This window comes from Phocoena phocoena, chromosome 2, assembly GCF_963924675.1.
Source record: "Phocoena phocoena chromosome 2, mPhoPho1.1, whole genome shotgun sequence".
NCBI lineage: Eukaryota > Metazoa > Chordata > Mammalia > Artiodactyla > Phocoenidae > Phocoena > Phocoena phocoena.
The window spans coordinates 113,125,815-113,147,134 of record NC_089220.1 but is presented as its reverse complement, the minus strand read 5'-3'; the positions used below and the strand labels follow the sequence as shown (position 1 = coordinate 113,147,134).

At 44.9% G+C, this 21,320-nt stretch overlaps 1 protein-coding gene across 1 annotated transcript; it reads left to right on the top strand.

The window, feature by feature from the left end:
• The first annotated feature begins 1,053 nt into the window (after positions 1–1,053).
• LARP6 (La ribonucleoprotein 6, translational regulator) lies at positions 1,054–20,178 on the top strand. Its single transcript, XM_065872488.1, has 3 exons — positions 1,054–1,261; positions 14,496–14,706; positions 18,616–20,178. Exons 1-3 carry the CDS (start codon positions 1,059–1,061, stop codon positions 19,681–19,683), a joined length of 1,482 nt encoding a protein of 493 aa, XP_065728560.1. The 5' UTR covers positions 1,054–1,058; the 3' UTR covers positions 19,684–20,178.
• The last annotated feature ends 1,142 nt before the right edge of the window (positions 20,179–21,320 follow it).

Below are 21,320 nucleotides of genomic sequence, written 5' to 3'. Positions count from 1 at the left end.
GGTTTCCATTCTTTTGAAGCCCTACTGTGGCAAATTAACACAACAGATTACGCATAAGGCGCTAAATCAAGAGCTTCATGAAAGCAGATGGAAGTTTTATTCATTTCTATGCCCCTGTCCCTAGTTTCTGGGTCACATTTGAAGGGCTGAGATGGAACTCAATATAAAGCTAAATGTGAAAAGGTGGCAGGGTTTCAAACATACTGGCATTTCAGTAGCTCCCTTTATTCATTCAACAAATATTTGGATGCTTACTATGTGCAGGGCATATTCTAAGAGGCATAGAGGACAGTGGATTTCAAACTTTAGTGAACTTCAGCATCGCTTGGAGGGCTTGGTAAAGCACAAAGTTCTGAACCATAGCTTCTTAATCAGGAGGTCTGGGTGGGCCCTGAGAATGTGCAATTCTAACAAGTTTGCAGGTAAAGCTGGTGCTGTTGGTCTGGGGACCACACTCTGGGAACCACTAGAATGAGGCACGGCAAGAGCCAAGTCCCTGACGTCACAAGACGCACAGTGTAGAGGGTGCTTATGCCATACAGACCTACGGTGGAGGTTTCGGTCGTCTGTGCAAGTCGGAAGGGGAGACGCGCAGGGGGCACAGAAGCCCCTTAAGCTGCTGTCTGGGCCTGCCACCCCCAGAGTCATCCACAAACTGTGAAGTCAGATGTGCCGCGCCCCTCCCCTCCTCGGGGCCGCCTGGAAAGGAGCGGACGGGAGGAGGGAGCCCTGGCACATCACTCGGGCTTGGGCCGTGTGAGCATCGGGCGCGCACTGTTAGGACCGGGGGGTCGAGGAATCAGTCCCGGACAGGCCTCTGCGAGAGGAGAGCAGAGAAAGACACCTTCCTCCTACGCGACCCCGTCTGCGCGGGCGCTCGGTAGGCCGTCGGGGTGGTGGCAACGGCGGCGCGGGGCGGGGCGCCGCGACCCCCGTCCTTCCGGGGCAGAGCCGCTCGCGTCGCCTCCGCCCCCTCGTCGCAGTAGTCCTAGCCCGGCTGGCTCGGCCTCGCGGCGCGGGGACCCGGCGGCGCCGCAGACCCGGCCGGCCCGCGAGCCATGGCCCAGCCCGGCGAGGAGGCGCTGTCTGGGCCCGAGACTGCGGTGCAGATCCGCGTCGCCATCCAGGAGGCCGAGGACGTAGAGGAGCTGGAGGACGAGGAGGAGGAGGGGGCGGAGGCGCGGGGCTCGGGGGACCCCTCTCGGTACCTCAGCCCAGGCTGGGGCAGCGCCAGCGAGGAGGAGCCGAGCCGCGGGCACAGGTAAGCGCGGCGGCAGGGCCCTGGCCCAGGTGGGAGTCGCCGACCCCGAGTCCCGGCCGAACCCCAGTTGGGGGAGCACAACTCCGCGGGCATAGCGGGTCGTCACCCCCCCCCCCACTCCCCCCCTGCCCCGGGACGCTGCTCTGGGCCGTCCCACGGAGTCAGAACTGGCTTTTGGCGGTTGCTGGTGACCGGGTCCGCAGCCTTTAACCCCACCAAGGCTCTCGGAACTGGCGGCGGGGATCTGAGGGGCCTGGACGTGGGCATGCTCTGGGACCCAGGGGGAAGTCCTTCCTGGACCATCCTCGCCATCTCTTCCCCAGAGGGAGACTCTCCTTCCCTGAGCTCACCCAAAGACCCTCCAAAAAGCCTAGCCCAACCCAGTCTCCACTTCCGAAGCAGGCCCACCTCCCCATGAGTGTGGTCCCACCTAGCCTTCACTGCCATCATTTCCCTGTCTGCTTATCAGTCCAAGTGGGGTTGGGGGACCGGCCAGGCACAGCTGACACTTGCTGCTGGGGGATCCAAGGAGTGAGTTCACCGTGTAGAGAGTTCATTTGCCCCATTTGGAATCAGTTCAGGGCTTGCTGCTTCATCCTCCCCTGCTGGGGGATTCCCATTTTCATGCCCCTTCTCCATCTGACTTCTAAGCTTGCATCATCATCTTGCTGCCTTGGCGTTGGGTTCCTGGGTAATGGGTAGTCTAGCACAAGAAACCACCTGTCTAAGCTCACCTCTGGGCCCTGAGCTTTATTTTCAGCCAGAGAGAGACCTTACTCTTGTGTCCACTAACACCCAGGCCTTTCAGGACTGTGATTTTTTTCCTGCTGTTGAAAGGAGCTGCAATATGGAGCATCCCTAGCAATAAGAGTAGGGCAGTGACAGAACTTGCAAATAATGGGAGATCCCAAGAGGCATCTATTAAGAGTCCTCTTTGCACATGCTTTGAGCTACCAGAGCTCTGCAGGATTATTCCCTGGCAGGCATATATTTACTTCATCGGGAGAACACTCAACCCAAGGGCATGAGGATCCTGGGGCTAGAGCCATTCCCCTTCACTGCCTGACCCTTCCCTAGTGGAAGAGGTCTAGATTTAAGGACCCAGAATTTCAGGGCATTCAGATAGAGGTATTCGAGCAGGAAAGTCCAGCCCAGTGGTTTAGTGCAGCAGCAGTAAACCACTGCTGGGCCACAGCAGGTGACATGAGAGATTAGTACATAATATCAGCACTTTACTGTAAAGTCTGATTCATTCATTCACTCACCTGTGTGCTGAGTATTGAAAGTATAAAAATAATGAGTCACTGACATCTCACAATCTTGAGAAGGCAGCTGCTTAGTCAAATCATTTCAGAGGTCATGTAAAATAGTCCAGAGTGGCTTATTCTGCTGAATCTATTTGCCTGTAACTGTGGCAAAGAGCTGTCCCCTATCCCGGGTACTACATTTTGAGATTGTACCATTAGCAGGGATTAAAGCCCTACTTATTTCTTGGGAACCCCTATGGAGATCTAGAAGAACACGATCCTTTCTTCGGGCATGGGGTGATTCTTACCCCAGAGCCACCCTTCTCTCCCAGCTCCAGGGGCTGGAGTCTCATGGAGCATTCAGTCTGAAGCCTTTCCTGCTGCCCACTGGCATAGAGTTGACTCCAGAAAAATCCCTGGGGCTCTTCAGAGTGGTGGAGCTGACAGAGCCCAGCGGGCAAACATCCAGAGCACAAGGAGAGTGCAGCCAAGAACAGACACCACGCCGTCCCCTGCTTGAGCCAGCCTGGCACAGCAGTGGCCACCACCCTGTGTGGACACCTCTGGGCTCCCAGAGCCTGCAGGAGGAAGCCCAGGTTCCCAAATTCTCTGGTTGAGATGGGTATCCACCCGCATCGTCCCTCAGCCATTGCTTCCTTCCCTGCCCCTTTTAACAATTCGTGCTCCCCCGGTGCTGACCCCCACTAGGTCCCTGAACACAGGTTGCTGTTTTGTGTCCACATGTCTTTGTGCTCCCACCTCAGATCCCTCTGATTAATTTCTAGTAGCCTTAAAACTTCGCTGCCTCTTCCCCACCATCCTCAGTCCCTACCCCAAAGCCAAGTTTGTTTTCTCTTCTCCGTGTTGCTGTAGTACTCTGTACACACCACAATTGTAGTTCTATAGTTTTGTCTCCCTCATAAGAGTATGAGCTCCATGACTTTAGGGACCGTGCTTACCTGGTTTTCATTGCATCCTCAGTGCCTGGCACAGCACCTGCCACGTAGTGGGTGTTCTATAAATATTTGTTGAATGAATGTGTGTCTCTATCGTAGCACTCACTCCATCAAGTTGAAATATTTGTGTGTTTCTCCTCTTCTAGACAGTGAGATCTTTGAAGGCAGAGACCTTGTCTTAATCTTCTCCATATCTCCAATACCTAGCACCATCTCTCTAGTCTTACCCCCATCTTGCCCACTAAAAAGATCTTTTCTTTTTTTCTCACCTTTTTAACATAAAAAATTTCAGACATAAAAGGTGAAAGAGTTAGTAACCTGAGCATTTGTATACCTGCCATCTAGACTAAACAGTTGTTAATATTTTGCCATATTTGTTTGATGGATGTATAATGTGTGTGGTTTCCCATGAACTATTTGAAAGTATGTTGTACACAAGACTTATACCCTAAGTACTTCATTTTGTAGCTCTTAATAATGACATTCTCCTATAAAATCATAATACTACTACTGCAACTAAGAAAATTAACAATAATTCCCTAACATAATCCCTAAAATAATCTAATAGTCAAGTTCCACATTCATGTTTCCCCCAATTGTCCCACATTGTATTTTACAGCTGTTTCTTTTTCACCTCAAACCAGAACCCCAGATCGAGACAGTTGTCTATTATATCTCTTTAGAATCTTTTAATCTAGAGCATCCCCACTTTTTTTTTAATGCTTTCCTATTTTAGATAAGAGCCCAGATGTCTTGTTGAATGTTTCACAGTTTGAACTGGTCTGGTTATGTTCTCATCCTCTAGCTTAACTTGCTCCTTTGTACCATGTGTTTCCCATAAACTCAACTTAGCGCAGAAGGCTTGATTAGATTCAGTTAAACATGTTGGCAAGAAGACTCTTTGGGCACTACCATAAACTTATTGTATCACCTAGGCAGCATACACCATTAGTGGTGCTAAATTTGACTTCTTGGTTGAGTTGATCCCTCCATTGTGATTAACAAGTAACATCTGGTCTTCTCGTGAATATTCTTTCACCAGCGACATTTCACCTAATGGTGTTAGCATCCACTGATGATCTTTGCTTGAGTCAGTTCATCGGGGATTACATATTGGTGATTTTCTCATTTTATCATTCTTTGTACATTTATTAGCTGACATTCGTATGTAAAATAGAGCTTTCCCTGATCATCTGGGATTGAACAAGAGTCCCTCGTAAAGAGGCAAACAGAAATGAGCACTTCCTTGCCTTTTCCCCCCTCAGTTTATTTTTTTCCCCTCAGTTTATTTTTATTTTTATTTTCTTCCAGTTTTATTGAGATATGATTGACTACAGCGCTATATAAGTGTAAGTTGTACAAAATAGTGATTTGACTTACATGCATCATGAAATGATTATCGCAATACGTTTAGTGAACGTCCATCATCTCATATAGACACAAAATTAAAGAAATAGAAAGTAAATTTTTTCCTTGTGATGAGAACTCTAAGGCTTTACTCTCTTAACATCTTTCATATAACATACAGCAGTATTAATTATATTTGTCATGTTGCACGTTATTTCCCTAGTACTTATTTATCTTATAACTGGAAGTTTGTACCTTTTGACCACCTTCATCCAATTCCTCCTCCTCTCCCCCGTCCTCTGCCTCTGGTAACCACAAATCTGATTTCCTTTTCTGACTTTGTTTTTGAAGTATAATTAACCTCCAGCACTATGTTAGTTCCTGTTACACAACATGGTGATTTGATACTTCTGTACACTTCAAAATGATCACCACGATAAGTCCAGTTACCATCTCTCACCATACAAAGATATTACATAATTTTTGACTCTATTCCCCACACGGGACATTTCATACCCGTGACTCATTTATTTTGCAGCTGGAAGTTTGTGCCTCTTAATCTCCCTCACCCATTTGTCTCCTCCCTCTACTTCCCTGCAACCACCAGTTTGTTCTCTGTTTCTGTTTTCTTATGTTTGTTCATTTGTTTTTTAGATTCCACATATAAGTGAAATCATACAGTATATGTCATTCTCTGTCTGACTTACTTCATTTAGCATAATACCCTCTAGGCCCATTCATGTTGTCACAGATGAGAAGATTTCATTCTTTTTTATGGCTGAGTAATATTCCATTGTGTGTGTATGTGTGTGTGTGCATGTGTATATATATATATATATATATATACACACGCACCTAACCACAGCTTCTTTATCCATTCATCCATCTGTTTATGGATACTTAGGTTTCTTCCATATCTTGGCTGTTGTAAATTATGCTGTGGTGAACATAGGGGTGGATATATCTTTTCTAATTAATATTTTCATTTTCTTCGAATAAATACCCAGGATAGAATTTCTAGATCATATGGTAGTTCTATTTTTAATTTTTAAGGAATCTCCATACTGTTTTCCATAGTGGGTGCACCAACTTACATTCCCATCAGTGGTGCATGAGGGTTCCCTTTACTCCACATCTTTGCCAACACTTGTTATGTAGTTGTTCCCGTGATACCTTTTCCAGAGTTGGTACATACCTATATATGTTTTCGACCTGTCCTCCTGAACCTTTATTTTTTGAATCTTCCCTCATGTTTTTATATTGCATTATCAATTTGGTTGCCTTTTTGAACCTTTTCAGATTCATTATCTTTTTCTAGAGACGAGTCAAAAGAAACTTCACACAATGGTACTGGACCCTGGTGTTTTTCATAAATGTTATTTTCTCCTTTGTGTTCACTATCCTCCATGTTGCTGTCCATCATTTTCCTGGTCTTGGTGACCCAACCAACATATATTAGACCATTGGCAAGGATAGATGATGAGTCCAAAAATTTTTCTGTACTGAAAGTCTTAGTGAGGAGCTCATTACTCCACCATTTTAGTTTGGGTATTTTCCTTCGTAAGATATCATCTGATTAACCACTCAATTAACAGCCAAAGTAGCTTGAAATTTTATGAGAAAAGCAGCCTTGGAGATCTTATCCTGCCCTTATTTCTCCAAATCATTTACAAATATAATAGATATTTCAACACTGGTCTGTGGAGCCCAATTAGCTGTTTCAAAATGTACCCCTTATTTCTATGCTTTGTTTCCATTTCTAGCAAGTTTACAGTCATAACAAAATAACTCATCATCACTCCCAATTTATAATACTTTATTTAAAGCAAAACAGTAACGCAAACATAAAACTTTTTCACAGTCCTCTTGAAAGGCCACTAGCAACATATTCACCAGGAACCATACTCTCTCCCTAAAAGAATTCTGATAGGTGTGATTTGCCCGTACAGAAACAATTCACTTTACCTTGGTGATGCTTTTTAAATTCCTACTATGTGCAAGGCTCTGGGTAGAATGAAAGAAACCAATATGAATCCTACCCTCCCAGAACTTAGAGTTCAGGGCACTAATAAGTTATGCACACAGTAGCTCTGATACAAATAGAGGCAAGTATTAGGAGAAGTTGAAATGATTTCCTTCCTGGGAGAGTTACGTTTGAGATGGGCCTTGATGTGTGACTAGGATTCGGACCTGAGAGAGAGGGGCAAGGCATTCAAGGAGATGGGAACAGCATGCACAAAGGCATAGAGTCCAGAAACCTTGTGATATGGGGAACTATATGTCTTTTATTTGCTTGGAGCAAAGGATCTGCAAGGAAATAGAAATGCATTTGGAAGCTGGTTACAGCCAGATTCTAAGTGAATCTGAATAAAGAGCTAAGGATTTTGAATTTTATTTAATAGGAAATGGGAAACATTATTAGTATCAAGACAGAGCAGTGGCATTTTATAGCTGTTCTTGAAAACGTGTAATAAGGCACAGAACGGAAGAGACTGTAGCCCAAAATACAACAGGAAGTGACAGGAGGTGGGAAGAAAGAACCCTAGAAAGGCTGTGGTTGGGAAATACGCAAAGGAGGCAAGAGTGAAAAGGGATGCTAATATCTGAGAGGTAATTTAAATTCTTCCTTTAGAACAATTGCCCAGCCTCTGTACCTGCCAATGAAAGGTAGTAGACAATATACCCTTTACTTCCCAGGGGAAAAAAGAAACAAGATTATTTCCTAAAGGAATTGAGTGAACTAAGTGGTGATCTAGGGCTGCTAAGGTAGAGCTGGTACCTGATATAGGGCTCCTACTTAATTGTTCCCTTCCAGTTCACTCTGAAGTGAAGCCTGCCAATTGGCATGCCCCACCCATGTATATAGAGCCACCTAAGGAAGAAAAACAATAGGAGTGTACATATTCCTAGGGAGCCCTCACAAACCACCAAGAAAAAGCAACCCAGACTTCATTCTTCAGAATGAATAACTATGGAGCCATAGTTCCCTACTCCTTATGTGTGGGCTTCCTTCCAAGGTGTACCGTATGGAAAGGGGGAAAAGGAGTCACTTTACAGTGGAGTCGTATGACAAACACTACCTCAGTCAGGTGATCAGGGTCAACATCCACAATTATCAGTCATTGGATAGTATGGGCCCTTTATATGATGTGATGAGAATGGAAATTTACATCAGTGGTCCTCTTCCCAAAAACTCATATCCCCAGTCTAATCATGAAAAAAATATCAGACAAATCCCAATTGAAGGACATTCTACAATATACCTGACCAGTACTCCTCAACATTGTCAAGGTCATCGAAAACAAGGAAAGTCTGAGAAAGTGTCATAGCCAAGAGAAAAGAGGAGCCTAAAGAGACACAATGAATAAATGTAACGTGGGATGGGATCCTGAAACAGAAAAACGCTATCAGGTAAAAACTAAGGAAATTTGAATAAAGTATGGACTTTAGCTAATAATAATGTATTAATACTAGTTCATTAAGTGTCCCATACTAATGCAAACTATTAATAATAGAAGAATTCTGGTGTGGGATATATGGGAACTCTATGCTATTTTCACAATTTTTCTGTAAATCTAAAACTATTAAAAAATAAGTGTATTTTTAAAAAGAAAAAGACGGCTGTTTACCAGCCACACGAAGAAAATCAGTGACATGAAAATTAAATGGAAAAACTGACCCCAGAGGATACAGAGGCAGCACTGTTGGAAACAGAAGAGACTGTTAAAAATTATATATACTCCAGTTAGTACCCTGAGAGAATTTAAGGTAGTGTATCCACAAAATAAGAACAGGATGCTCTTAAAAAGGAACGATATGAAGACATAAAAGAATTTTTAAAGACTAAATAATTACTGAACTTTTAAAAATTCACTGGAAAAGGTCGGAAGATAATGTCAAGGAAATCTCTTCACATATAAATCAAAGACAAAGGCACAGACAGACAATGTGATAGAATAATAGGCATAGAGGATCAGTCCAAGTGGTCAGTCAACTGACAGTATTTTAAGAAGAGAACTGTAACCTTAGCAAATGCCTTCTCCCTGCAGTGACCAATGTTTATATAGTAATAATAATGACCTACAACTGATTGACTTTCAGAGTTTAGTATCTATCTATAGACAAAGCATGAAATAGTAGTTCCAGAATAGACTGTAAATATTATGAACCATGAGAAAATGAAATAAAGGCACATCTGATAAAATTTGGGAAGTTGGAAATGTAAGGAGAGATGAAGGAAAAGGAGGGGTAATAATATGCACATCATATGTTGTGAGGAATTGGGAAATATTTTTTAATGTTGGTGGAATAAGAAAGAGAACTTTAAGTATATTACTTAAAACACATAGAGAAGGCTAATAGGAAAACCAAAAATAATATAAAAATTTAAAAGTTGAAAGAAGAGGCTTTTCAGTGACCCCAAATCCTTCTTTTGTATAATAGGACATCAACAAAGAATTTCAGAAATTGGCAAGTGATACATAGAGCTATGAACTTATTTTATAGACCTATACAGCAACTCTCATAGGAATTAAATGGTTGAATAGAGGTTGCATCTAGGAAAGAGGAGTGGAGTGGGGGATTGTTGCTCTCTTTATAAGTTTTCTACTATTTTATTTCAGTTGTTTCTATGTATATGTATTACTTTAATTTTTAAGAATTATTTTTTGATGAGCTATTAATAGGGTCCGAGGGAGAAGTAATGAGAACAGTTGGAATGGAAAAGAGAGAACAGATGGGAGACACTGCAGAATAAAATCAGCACTTGATAACTGACTCAATGTGGGGGCAAAGAGAAGGCTGAAAAATGCATCTTAGGTTTTGAGTCTAAGCACATAGAAGAGAGTGTAGGGAAAGTCATTTGTGGGACGGTATGGGAGGGAAGATAATGTGGTTATTTTAGGAAAGTTGTAATTGACAAAAAGTTGTCGATGTTCATATATAAAGAATACAAACTTCTTTAACGTTTGTGAAGGATACATGGTCTTTTGTGTTCAAAGGCTGTTACAAGAACCAGGAAACAGTGCCGCAGGCTCCCCTATATAAAACAGGCTTTCCTGATCTTCCAAGATTCCCCTTGGGAGATGTACAGTTGCTGCTGACAGCACCCATGCAGAGGGAGGGGTCCTCTGGGTGCAAGAAGCTCACCTCTGCACTCACACAGAGGCTTTCTGTCACCTCCCAGTACTACCCACCTGTTCTGGAATTTCCGGTTACTTGCTCACCAGGTGCAAATACTGACACAGAGTCACCTCCCAACACATTATGGATTATTTACTGAGCGATTGTGTGAAAAGAAGATGAGGTTCCCAGGTAGAATGTCTCTTGGTAAACAGGCCCAGGCCTTGGTCCTACCTGAGGCTGAGGTCTGCAGAAGGTGACAGCTTGATTCTGGACATATTGATATTGAAGCAGTATCAGGCTATCCACGTGGAAACGTCCAGCAGGCAGTTAGGAATTGAGGACTGGACTCAGGAGTGAGAGCAGGATGGAGGGGTAGGAGGAGAGGCAGACTTGAATCAGATAAGCCCACCAGTGGCTGAAGTGTAGAGGTTGCCAGGGGATAAAGAACCAAGGAAAGATCCTTGGCAAATACCTACATTTCAAAATGGGAGGAGGAAGAAGATCCTGGAAGGGCAGTCAGATGGGAAGAAAACGCAGAAAAGAACACCTCGTGTAAGCCCAGGGGGAGAATATCAAGAAGAAGGTGATCAGCTGTGTCCCATCCTGCAGCCAGGGGACAAGAGACCAAGATGGAGAAAAGGCGCCCAGATATAGCAAATGAATTCTTTGGTGGATGTCCAGACACACAGAACAAGTCTGAGGGAGGTCTGGGCAAGTCTGATTGGATGAACTTGATTTTCTTAATCAAGTCTGAGGTAGAATCACCGGCAGGGAGTCAAGTCTTCCCGTGGCTGACCTTGGGAAGAACGGGAGGGTCTAGAATAGGCACTGGAGAAAGTGAGAAGGTGCACCATCTTCCTTCCATTGTGTTTTATTTGTGCGTAAGTTTACTTTTGGTGATGGCATCAACTGCTCTGGTTAGGAAATAGGACTTATTGGTCTGTGGGTCCCTTTAATGGTCTGGTCACCTGTGATATACTAGCCATTTGTAGTAAGTTGGGCCATTTTGCTTATGCCTCTGAGTCCACCCAAAACTCTTCGCTGGTCGTTATCACCCACCTCACCCCATCCCCTGCTATTCATTGTCATCCTTGTCAGCTGGGCCCAGAATTTCCTATGCATTCTTAGTTATTTCATCTGGTATATTCAACCTATCCATTTTAACTGCTATCTAGGGCGTACACTTTCTGTAATAAAGTGAAAATCTGTACTTTCCATCTGGCATTTTCTTTTTCATTTCACTGATTTTTCCACTGACACTTTTTCTTTGGCGTGTTTTGAGCACCTCTTTTCTCAGTGTAGTGTTACTATCCTAGTATTCGGCTGTAAGTAGTAGAAAACCCAGCTAACAGTGAATTAAATAGGATTTTATCTTTCTCATGTAATAATCATAATTAGGCAAGTATGTAGTTATAGTAGTTGGTTCAGCAACTCAGTAATATCAGAACCAATAATGTCAATAAATTAGGCCAAGCTGATTCTCCTGACCTTTTCCTTATGGTAGTAAAAGAGCTGCTACAGCTCCAACCATTACATCCACACTCAAAACAGATAAAAGGGGAAGGGCCAAGGCTAAGGCCAAGAGATTTTCACTTATATTATTGGCCATAACATGACAAATGGCTACCACCTGTAAGAGAGACTGGGAAAGTGAGCGTTTAGTTTTTATAACCTCCATAGTAAAGGAGGGCAAGTGAGAAAGAGTTTGCTATTAGATGTTGGGTGAGTCAGACTGGTGTCTGCCGCAGCTACCTTTTAGGGACTTCTAAAATATTCAACTTATCTACTGTTTAAATTGCACTTGACCTGTTATATCTAATGGGCTGCCTTAACACATTCCCTTAGTTTATCATCCCATTTTTAAAAAGCCTTTGGAAGAAACATGCTTTTAAAGTTAGTCTCTCAGACTGTTTTTTTTTTCCTTTAGTACATACACATTTGTCTTGTGACATCAGTAAGGTATTTTAAAAACCATTTCCAGACTCTCTACAGGCAAATAACTAAAACTCTTCATTTTTAAGATCTACAAGTGCCTGTATTTTATGCTAAATGTAATTTCTGAAATTGAAAAATTGTGAGATAGATTTAGTTTTTTTTTTCTCCTGCCAGAATATTCGATTTTTTTTCTCATTTGGACTCTTATACAATTGCTTTTTTTTAAGGTTGTGAGCCAGTGAAAATTTTGCTGGAGTTGAAGAACGTGGGGAGTCAAGAACGATTTGTGGGGAGGGGAGAATAGGAGTATGTGTGAAAAGCATCTTGGCAGTGGCAGAGCAACATAAATGTTAATAGAGGGTGTTGTTTTTCTTTTTTAATGATCTTCTGTTCTTGTTAAAAATGAAAGCTTGACCCATTGACAGATGAATGGATAAAGAAGAAGTGGTGCGTATATACAATGGAATATTACTCAGCCTTTTCCGGCTTTAAACTGTCACATTCATAGGTTCTTTTACTTTATGAACCTTTTTTTTTTTTTTTAATTGGTTATTTATATGAACTCTCTGAACCCTTTTGGGAGCCTGGCAAGTTCTCCCAACACAGTGGAAGTACCTTGGATGCTTTAGGAAGACTAGGATGCTTTAGGGGGATTAGGTTTGTGCATCTGTCCCAAGAGATGCTCCTTCTGCTTGGAACATGTTGATGGAGGCTCAGGGTCTGATAGTCAATGTTATTAGACATCAAATTGCCACAAAGGAAAGTAGTTCTTTTTCTTTTCTCTGGAAGTAATTTTTAACCAATACTTTTTATTGAATAATAAATATAGTATTTATATAATACATAATTTGGTAATTAAATATACAAAAGGGAACTCACCTTTGATAGCTTCTAATATGGTCAACTATGATGTGGATAATCACAAATTCCTTAAATATTTATGGTTTTGAAGATTTTATAATCTCTTCATGAAAGATTGGCCTTCCTAAAGAAGCTTTGCCCAGGATTTCTTTGCCTTGTTCTCATGTCCTAACATTCTCGGAGAGAGGGAGAGGAAGTATGTCCAGGTGGAGCTGCTGGAGGGCAGGGGTGTTCATTTAGAAAGGCCCCAGTGAATGAGGTTGTTTCCAGATTTCCGGCAGTGTCCCAACAAAATGTGGAAGGTATCATGTGTGCTGACTTTGGAGACAGAAAATTTGAGTTTGAAACCTATATCTGCCCCTTATGACTGAACAAATGAATGTGTCTGTCACTTAGTGAGCCCTGAGGGTATGGTACTCTTCTAGATATTTCCATGAATTAATTAATCTTCACACAAGTCTATCAAGAAAGTGACTATCATGAATCCCAGTTGATAGCTAATGGTACTGAAGTATGGCAGTGAAGTTCCTTGCCTAAGTTGACTCAGCTAATAAACGCTGGTGTCAGGATTCAAACCCAGGCAGCCTAACTCTAGAACCAGGACTCTTAGTTACTCTGCTAAACTATCTTCTAGAAACCGGGATTTGTGGGGAGGGGAGAATAGGAGTATGTGTGAAAAGCATCTTGGCAATGGCAGAGCAACATAAATGTTAATGGAGGGTGTTGTTTTTCTTTTTTAATGATCTTCTGTTCTTGTTAAAAATGAAAGCTTGACCCATTGACAGATGAATGGATAAAGAAGAAGTGGTGCATATATACAATGGAATATTACTCAGCCATAAAAAGGAACGAAATTGGGTCATTTGTAGAGACGCGGATAGATCTAGAGACTGTCATACAGAGTGAAGTAAATCAGAAAGAGAAAAACAAATATCGTGTATTAACGCATATATGTGGAGCCTAGAAAAATGGTACAGATGAACTGGTTTGCAGGGCAGAAATAGAGACACAGATGAAGAGGAGAACAAAAACCTCCTCCTTGGACACCAAGAGGGGAAAGCAGCGGGGGGTGGGGTGGGGGGGTGATGAATTGGGAGATTGGGATTCACATGTATGCACTGACGTGTATAAAATGGATGACTAATAAGAACCTGCTGTATAAAAAAAATAAATAAAATTAAATTAAAAAAAAATGAAAGCTTGATTTCTTAGCTAGTTGGGGGCAAAAATCTCTCCCCTTGTGGCCATGTGATTCTCACTTCTGAGGAGCCCAGTTCACATGTGACCCATTACAGTTTCCTAGGGCTGCTGTAACAAAGTGCCACAAACTGGGTGGCTTAGAACAACAGAAATTTATTGCTTCATGGTTCTGGAGGCTGGAAGTCTCCTCTCCGAGGAGACTGTCTCTCTGAGAAGATCAGGATGTCAGCAGGGGCTTGCCCCCTCTTGAGGCGCTAGGGAAGGGTCTGTTCCAGGCCTGTTCCCTAACTTCTGATGGTTTGCCGGCTGGCAATCTCAGACATTCCTTGACCTCTGCCGCACCACCCCAACCTCTGCCTTCATCTTCACGCGGTGTTCTCCCTGTGTGCACGTGGATTAGAGCCCACCCTACTCTGGGGTGACTTCATCTCTGATGACATCTGCAAGACCTTTTCTCCAAATACCATCACACTCTGACATATGGGGGGGGGGTGGGACTTCAACACATGAAACTTGGGGGCTACGGTTCAACCCCTAACACCTCGTGTCCCCTTCTGGTCTCAGTGGTGCCACGACAAGTGGGGGCGAGAACGAGCGTGAAGACCTGGAGCAGGAGTGGCAGCCCCCGGACGAGGAGTTAATCAAGAAACTGGTGGATCAGATCGAATTCTACTTTTCTGATGAAAACCTGGAGAAGGACGCCTTCCTGCTAAAGCACGTGAGGAGGAACAAGCTGGGGTATGTGAGTGTCAAGCTACTCACATCCTTCAAAAAGGTGAGGCTTCGTTCTCAGAAGCCGCTTTGAGGATTTCAGAGGTGCTTTGGGTTGTGGTTCTCAATATTCTTTACCCCCTTGAAACCTGATGACTAACAACTTTTTATTTCCTCCAAGCCCTGAAAAAGGGGAAAATGATCAAGAGAAGGGATTTAGGATCATTATTAAGAATACCCGCCCACTCTATTAAAAGGGTCCTGGGTGTTGGGACAAGTCTCAGCTGGTGGCAGTTATGAAATGACATTACTTGTTCTTAGCAAAGTTCAGGCACTCTTGCCGGACAGGTGGGTGGCCAGGAGGATGGTGTGCCAGGACAGGGGGCTCAGTGACCTTGAGAGACACCTACCCAGCCTAGAATTATCTGAAATCAAAGCTCTTCATTTGCCAAGTTGAACAAATAAGAGGAGGAAGGAGCTCTGGGAGATGAGCCTCCTCCAAAACACCAGCCTCCTTTGCTGTGTAATACCAACACCCTCATCTATAGGATGGAGATGTAGGATATCTACCGCATGTCTCTGCTGTATAGATCCCAGCAACTGGGTTGTGAATTCCCTGCTTCTTGAAGAGTTAACAGGCCGGTTGGAGTAAGAGCTCTGTGTCTCCCTTGGGGAAAGTGTATTTACTAGAATGGAAAAGCCCACGTGGCCTGTTGCATAACAGGATGTGTAACGAGTGGGTCCCAGCCAAGTTGCCTGTGTTCTTTGTCAGAGAACACTGGAGGAGAGCTTTCCTCCCGGAGCTCTTCTCTGCCTCGCCCGCTGGAATACTCTGCCCTCTTCTCTTGATTTCTTTCCTTTATTCGTTCATCAAACATATTTGCTCTGTATGCTGAGTGCTGTGTTAGGCACAGGATATACAAAATGAACATGTCATTCCCCCGTGCCCTGGCAAAGTCCAATAAGGGACACAGACCAGTGAAGGATCACAATATGACCATCAACAGTACTGCAATAGAAAGAACAAAGTACTGTTTGGAGCTAATTGATCAGAGCAACTAACCCTGCCCGGAGAATTGAGAAGTCTTCCCAGAAGCAGTGACATTGAAATAGGATCTTGAAGGATGAGTAGGAGTTTTCAAGGTACAGGAGAAGGGAAAGGGCATTTCATGTTGTAGAGGAAAAACCTACTCTTCTTCCTCACAATACTTCTGCCACCAGATGTGGGGGAGGTTTTTGCCCATACCAAGCAATTCTGTGACACCCAGCTGGGTGTCCTACAGTTTAACCCAATTCTGACACTGTCTCCCTGGGGATAGCATCAGATCCCTACAGGTTAAGGGTTCTGCACCACACTTTAGATGCCAGTCACAAGTAGTACGTCCCCAGGGATCCACAACTTCTGTCTGACTTGGCTACAAATCCGAGGTTCCCATGACCTCCGCCCTCTTGGATTAGATTATTTGCTACAGCTGTTCACAGAACTCAGGAAAAGACTTAATTAGATTTACCAGTTTATTAAAGGATATGATAAAGGATACAGAGGAACCACCAGACGCAGAGAAGCACAGGGCAAGGTCTGGGAGGGTCGCAAGTGTGGGAGCTTCTGTCCCCATGAAGCTGGGGTGTGACACCTTCCTTAGGATATGTTCACCAACCTAGAAGCTCTTCGAACCCTGAACTTTTGGGATTTTTATGGAGTCTTTGTCATGTAGAATGATCAATTATTATTATAATAATTATCTTATTATATAATAATATGGATATTATTACATCCATTTCCTGCCCCTCTCCCCTTTCTGGAGAATGTCAGGGCTAAAAGTTCCAAGCTTCAAGTCATGGCTGGTCCCATCCAGGAGCCCACCCAGGGTCGCCTCATCAGAGCGGAAGATGCTCCCTGTGCTCTATCGCTCAGGAACTTACAAACGTTTTAGGAACTCAGTGCCAGTAACAGGGATGAAGACCAAATATATATATTTCTTAGTATAAGTCACAGTATCACACATGTCCAGAGAACAGTGAGCAAGCCCTCACATGAAAGTGCTGGTGGGGGAACCCAAAATGGAGCAGCCAGTGGAATCATCCTGTACATTCCTTTATTCCTCCCCAGGGACCCTAAAAGTGAGCCTAATTTTCTTTCCTTTTTAAGTTGCCACTTACTGGATCTTTCAACAGAGAGTTCTCTGTTGAAAACTGGCTGCAGAGTAGACACAGACTCCCCAACACCTCCAAAATGACAGCAAAGACCCTTCTCATTCTAAAGCGTTTCCTGCTAATCATAATAGGAAACATATATGACCAGGGCCATCACAGAGTTTTGGAAAATCTTACCAAGTTCTAGTAATTGCACAAAGATGGCAGCTCTCTGGTGCCTCTTCCTAGGTGGTGCCTGGACACTCCTTCCCCAAGCTCACAGACCCAGACCTGGGATGCTCAGACCTAAGAGAGATTCCCAGTGGCCCTGACTCCTGGCTCTGGGCGGTGGGTACTGGGTCCTGCTTCTCTCTGGATTGGCCATGGCCTTCCAGCAGCTTCTCAGGCCCTCTGAGTAAGGCCGCCCTGGCCTTCCCCCAGGCACTCCTTGCCCAGTCTTCCCCTGCTCTCCTGAGTGCCCCCTCCATGACTGGCAATGGAGAAGGCCCCCCCATGTTTCACCCCCACAGAGCCATTGTCCTGTAGTCATCTTCTTCACCCTTTCTGGATCCCTCATTGACCCTGTCCACCTGCAGTCCAACTTTCCAAGCCTGGACCTGCTTCTCTCTGCCCTTGGCTCCTGCCACGGTAATCAGCCCATTGATTCTGTGTGTAGGTGACTTGTGATTCCCATACCCTAAGCCCTAGTCTGGGCTGTTTCACCCAGAGGCCACAGGCTAGAGTGGAGAGTGCCCTCTCTCCAGGAGCCTGCCGGTACTACTCAGAGCTCTGCCAGGGCTCCCCCCACCCCGCCCTGTTTGGGAGCCCTCCCTTCTGAGTTCCGGCAAGTTCCTGTTTGGGTCAGGGTGCCTCTGCAGAGCAGCTGCACTGGCTCCGGGTGATCTCGCCATTCCTGGCTCAGGTTACCCACCCACCCACTCACGTCCACCATTTCTTCGGGATGACTCATTCTCCATGGCATTCCCTTCACCAGAAGTGGGCCTCTCGAAAATTACTGTTTTACAGTATAAAATATAGCTTCCATGCGCTGCAACATTGATACGCACAATTTCCACTAAAGGAGGAGGAGTGAGGGACCGTTTCATCATTCTCCTTGACACCCAAGTTGCATTTAATTCCAAGTCGAAACAACCCACATCATCTTCAGGAGATACTGAAAGATCTTTTGGCACCTTCTGTGTCTTGAATGCAGAAATGTGAAAGCACCACTTCAGAGAAGGATTTGAATGTTAAAATCTCCAGATCCTGTCAAAATGGTAGCCTGTAATATTTGAAATAATGATAGCACATAGTATTTGTTGAGTACTCACTGTGAGCTGGACACTGTCCTAAGTTTTATATATGTAAAATGTGTGTCTGGGGGTAGATCTGTATATCTTTCTTTATTCATTTAGTCCTCATGATAGTTCTATGAGGTAGACACTATTAATGTCTTCATTTTACAGATGAGGAAGTTGAGGTACTGAGGGACTGCATAACTCTTCAGGTCTTACTGTCAGTTAGAGGTGGCCTCTGGATTTGTGTTTTCAACAGCCTTGTTCCAGAACCTGCAGGTTTAACCTTTAAACTTGCACAGAATAGAATATTTCCATACCTCGGAAAGATCTGTCGGACAGCACTGTTCTAAACCATGCTGCCTTGTCTGTAACTGTAGAAAGTGTATTTGTTCACTCACTAGGTTTCTGAGTGCCTGCACACACCGGGTATAATTCTAGTTACTGATGTTCCAGGGGTAAGGAAAGGAGGGAGGGAGATTATAGAGGACACCAGGAGGACAAGGACAATAGGTACCATCTCTGATTTGCTCTGTGTTCTTCAGGTGAAACACCTTACACGGGACTGGAGAACCACAGCACATGCCTTGAAGTACTCAGTGACCCTCGAGTTGAATGAGGACCACCGGAAGGTGAGGAGGACCACCCCTGTCCCACTCTTCCCCAGCGAGAACCTCCCCAGCAAGATGCTCCTGGTCTATGACCTCTACCTGTCCCCTAAGCTCTGGGCCCTGGCCACCCCCCAGAAGAATGGAAGGGTGCAGGAGAAGGTGATGGAACACCTGCTCAAGCTCTTCGGGACCTTTGGAGTCATCTCGTCGGTGCGAATCCTCAAACCCGGGAGAGAGCTGCCTCCTGATATCCGGAGGATCAGTGGCCGGTACAGCCAGGTGGGGACCCAAGAGTGCGCCATTGTGGAGTTCGAGGAGGTGGAAGCGGCCATCAAAGCCCATGAGTTCATGATCACAGAATCTCAGGGCCGGGAGAGCATGAAAGCTGTCCTGATTGGTATGAAGCCACCCAAAAAGAAACCATCCAAAGAGAAGAACCAGGATGAGGAACCCACTTCGAGCATCCACCTGAACAAGTCCCTAAACAGGAGAGTTGAGGAGCTTCAGTACGTGGGGGATGAGTCTTCCGCCAACAGCTCCTCCGACCCCGAGAGCAATCCCACGTCCCCTATGGCTGGCCGGCGCCATGCAGTCACCAACAAGCTCAGCCCTTCTGGCCACCAGAATCTCTTTCTGAGCCCGAATGCCTCCCCGTGCTCAAGTCCTTGGAGCAGCCCCTTGGCTCAACGAAAAGGCGTGTCCAGAAAATCCCCACTGGCCGAAGAAGGTAGGCCGAACTCCAGTGCCAGTCCTGAGATCTTTCGCAAGTGCATGGATTACTCCTCGGACAGCAGCGTCACTCCCTCTGGCAGCCCCTGGGTTCGGAGGCGCCGCCAGGCTGAGATGGGGACACAGGAGAAGAGCCCCAGAGCGAGTCCCCTGCTCTCTCGGAAGATGCAGACTGCAGATAGGCTACCTGTGGGGGTGCTGAGGTTGCCCAGAGGCCCTGACAACACCAGAGGATTCCACAGTGGACACGAGAGGAGCAGGGCCTGTGTATAAATACCTTCTATTTTTATTACCAGCTCCATTGAAAACCTCCTCTGTTTTCAAGGTTCTGACAAATACCTGGCATGACATAGAGTGAAATTAAGTCCCATTGAAAGGTTTTGTATACGTGTAGACCTCTTAATTTATATGTTTGTAATATATATGAATTGCCTGGTATGCTCTGGTTTTAAGACCCTCTTCTAGTTCAGAGCACCCATTCCTCCCAGCATGACCATTATTTTGATGATGCCCAATGTGTGTGAATGGCTCTGGAGGGCTGTGGGACAGAGGCTGCCCGGAGAGGGCCTGGCAGTGGGTCTCTTCTTCGTGGCAGGGTTCTTCTCTCCAGTGACGGAGCCATCCTCAGTTGGCCATGCAAGGGCTTCTTGAAAGCCCAGAGGAGTTCTGTCGTACGAAGGCGACTAGTTAAGCCAGTAGCATGGTGTTTCATACGACCAAATGTATGTTTCCTGTCAAGTGAATAAATAATAAAACACCTAACTGGGAGTGCTGGCTCTGAACCCATAGACTGTGCCTGACAAAATCTGTGTGCATCTGACAAGGCTGTGGGTGGTGTCATGAGGCTCTGAGGAGCTTAACAGGGACACATTTCTTGAGTGTGCCCCAGGGCTCTCCTTGGGGCTTCCGGCAGCCTGAGAGGTCAGCAGAGCTTGTGCAGATGTTAGAGCACCACAGTCTTTCATTACAAGGGATCGTACTTAGTATAGACCAAGTTCTCTAGATGTGGTCCCCGGACCAGCAGCATTGACACCATCTGGGAACTTGTTAGGAATGCAAATTCTCAGGCCCTACATCAGCAGACTGGGTGAAAAACTCTGAGAGAAGGGCCTGGAATCTGGATTTTAGCAAGCCCCCCAGGCGATTCTGATGCACTCTAGAATCTGAGAGCCACTGGTATGGACAATGGTTGTGGGACTTGAGGTCAGACAGTTTGACTCCCATATCCCCAGCTTACTAGTTCTGTGACCTGAAGAGAGTTACCCGCCCCCCTCGGCCTCGTCGTATCCCTGTGAAGTGCTTTGCCTTGATGTCAGTTTCTGAGATGCAGCTGGCCCTCCATCAGTGTTAGCTCCATTTCAGTGGAAGCTGCCTGGGTGGAGCAGAAACGGTACTGGCCTAGATTCCAGGGTTCGCTTATCCACTTGAACCTTGGGGGATTTTAGGCAAGTCACGTTTAATGGGATTCGTTAATAACTATTGAACAGTGATTGGATGCCAGGGACTATGCTAAGAGTTTTCCATGCATTATCTCATTTAATCCTCCCAACCACCACACAAGAAGGTTCACATGTTATTTGTTTCACACTGGAAGAAACAGAAGCTTTGTGTGGGTAACTAAGTTGTCCGAGGTTTACGAGCTAGATGATTGGTGGAGCTTGAACCTAGCAGTCTGGCTCTGGATCCCACACTCTGAACACCAGATGGGTCTCAGAATGCGGAACCTCACCATCCACATTCCAAAAAGAAGAAACCCCAAATGGCACTAATATTTATTCAGCACCTTCTATGTGCTGGGCATTTGTCTAGACACATTCTTTCATTTATCCTCTTAGTGTCCCTGTGAGGTATTATTGTACCAGTTTTACTCATGAAGCTGCTGAGGTAGGATAATACCTCAGGCCATTGTG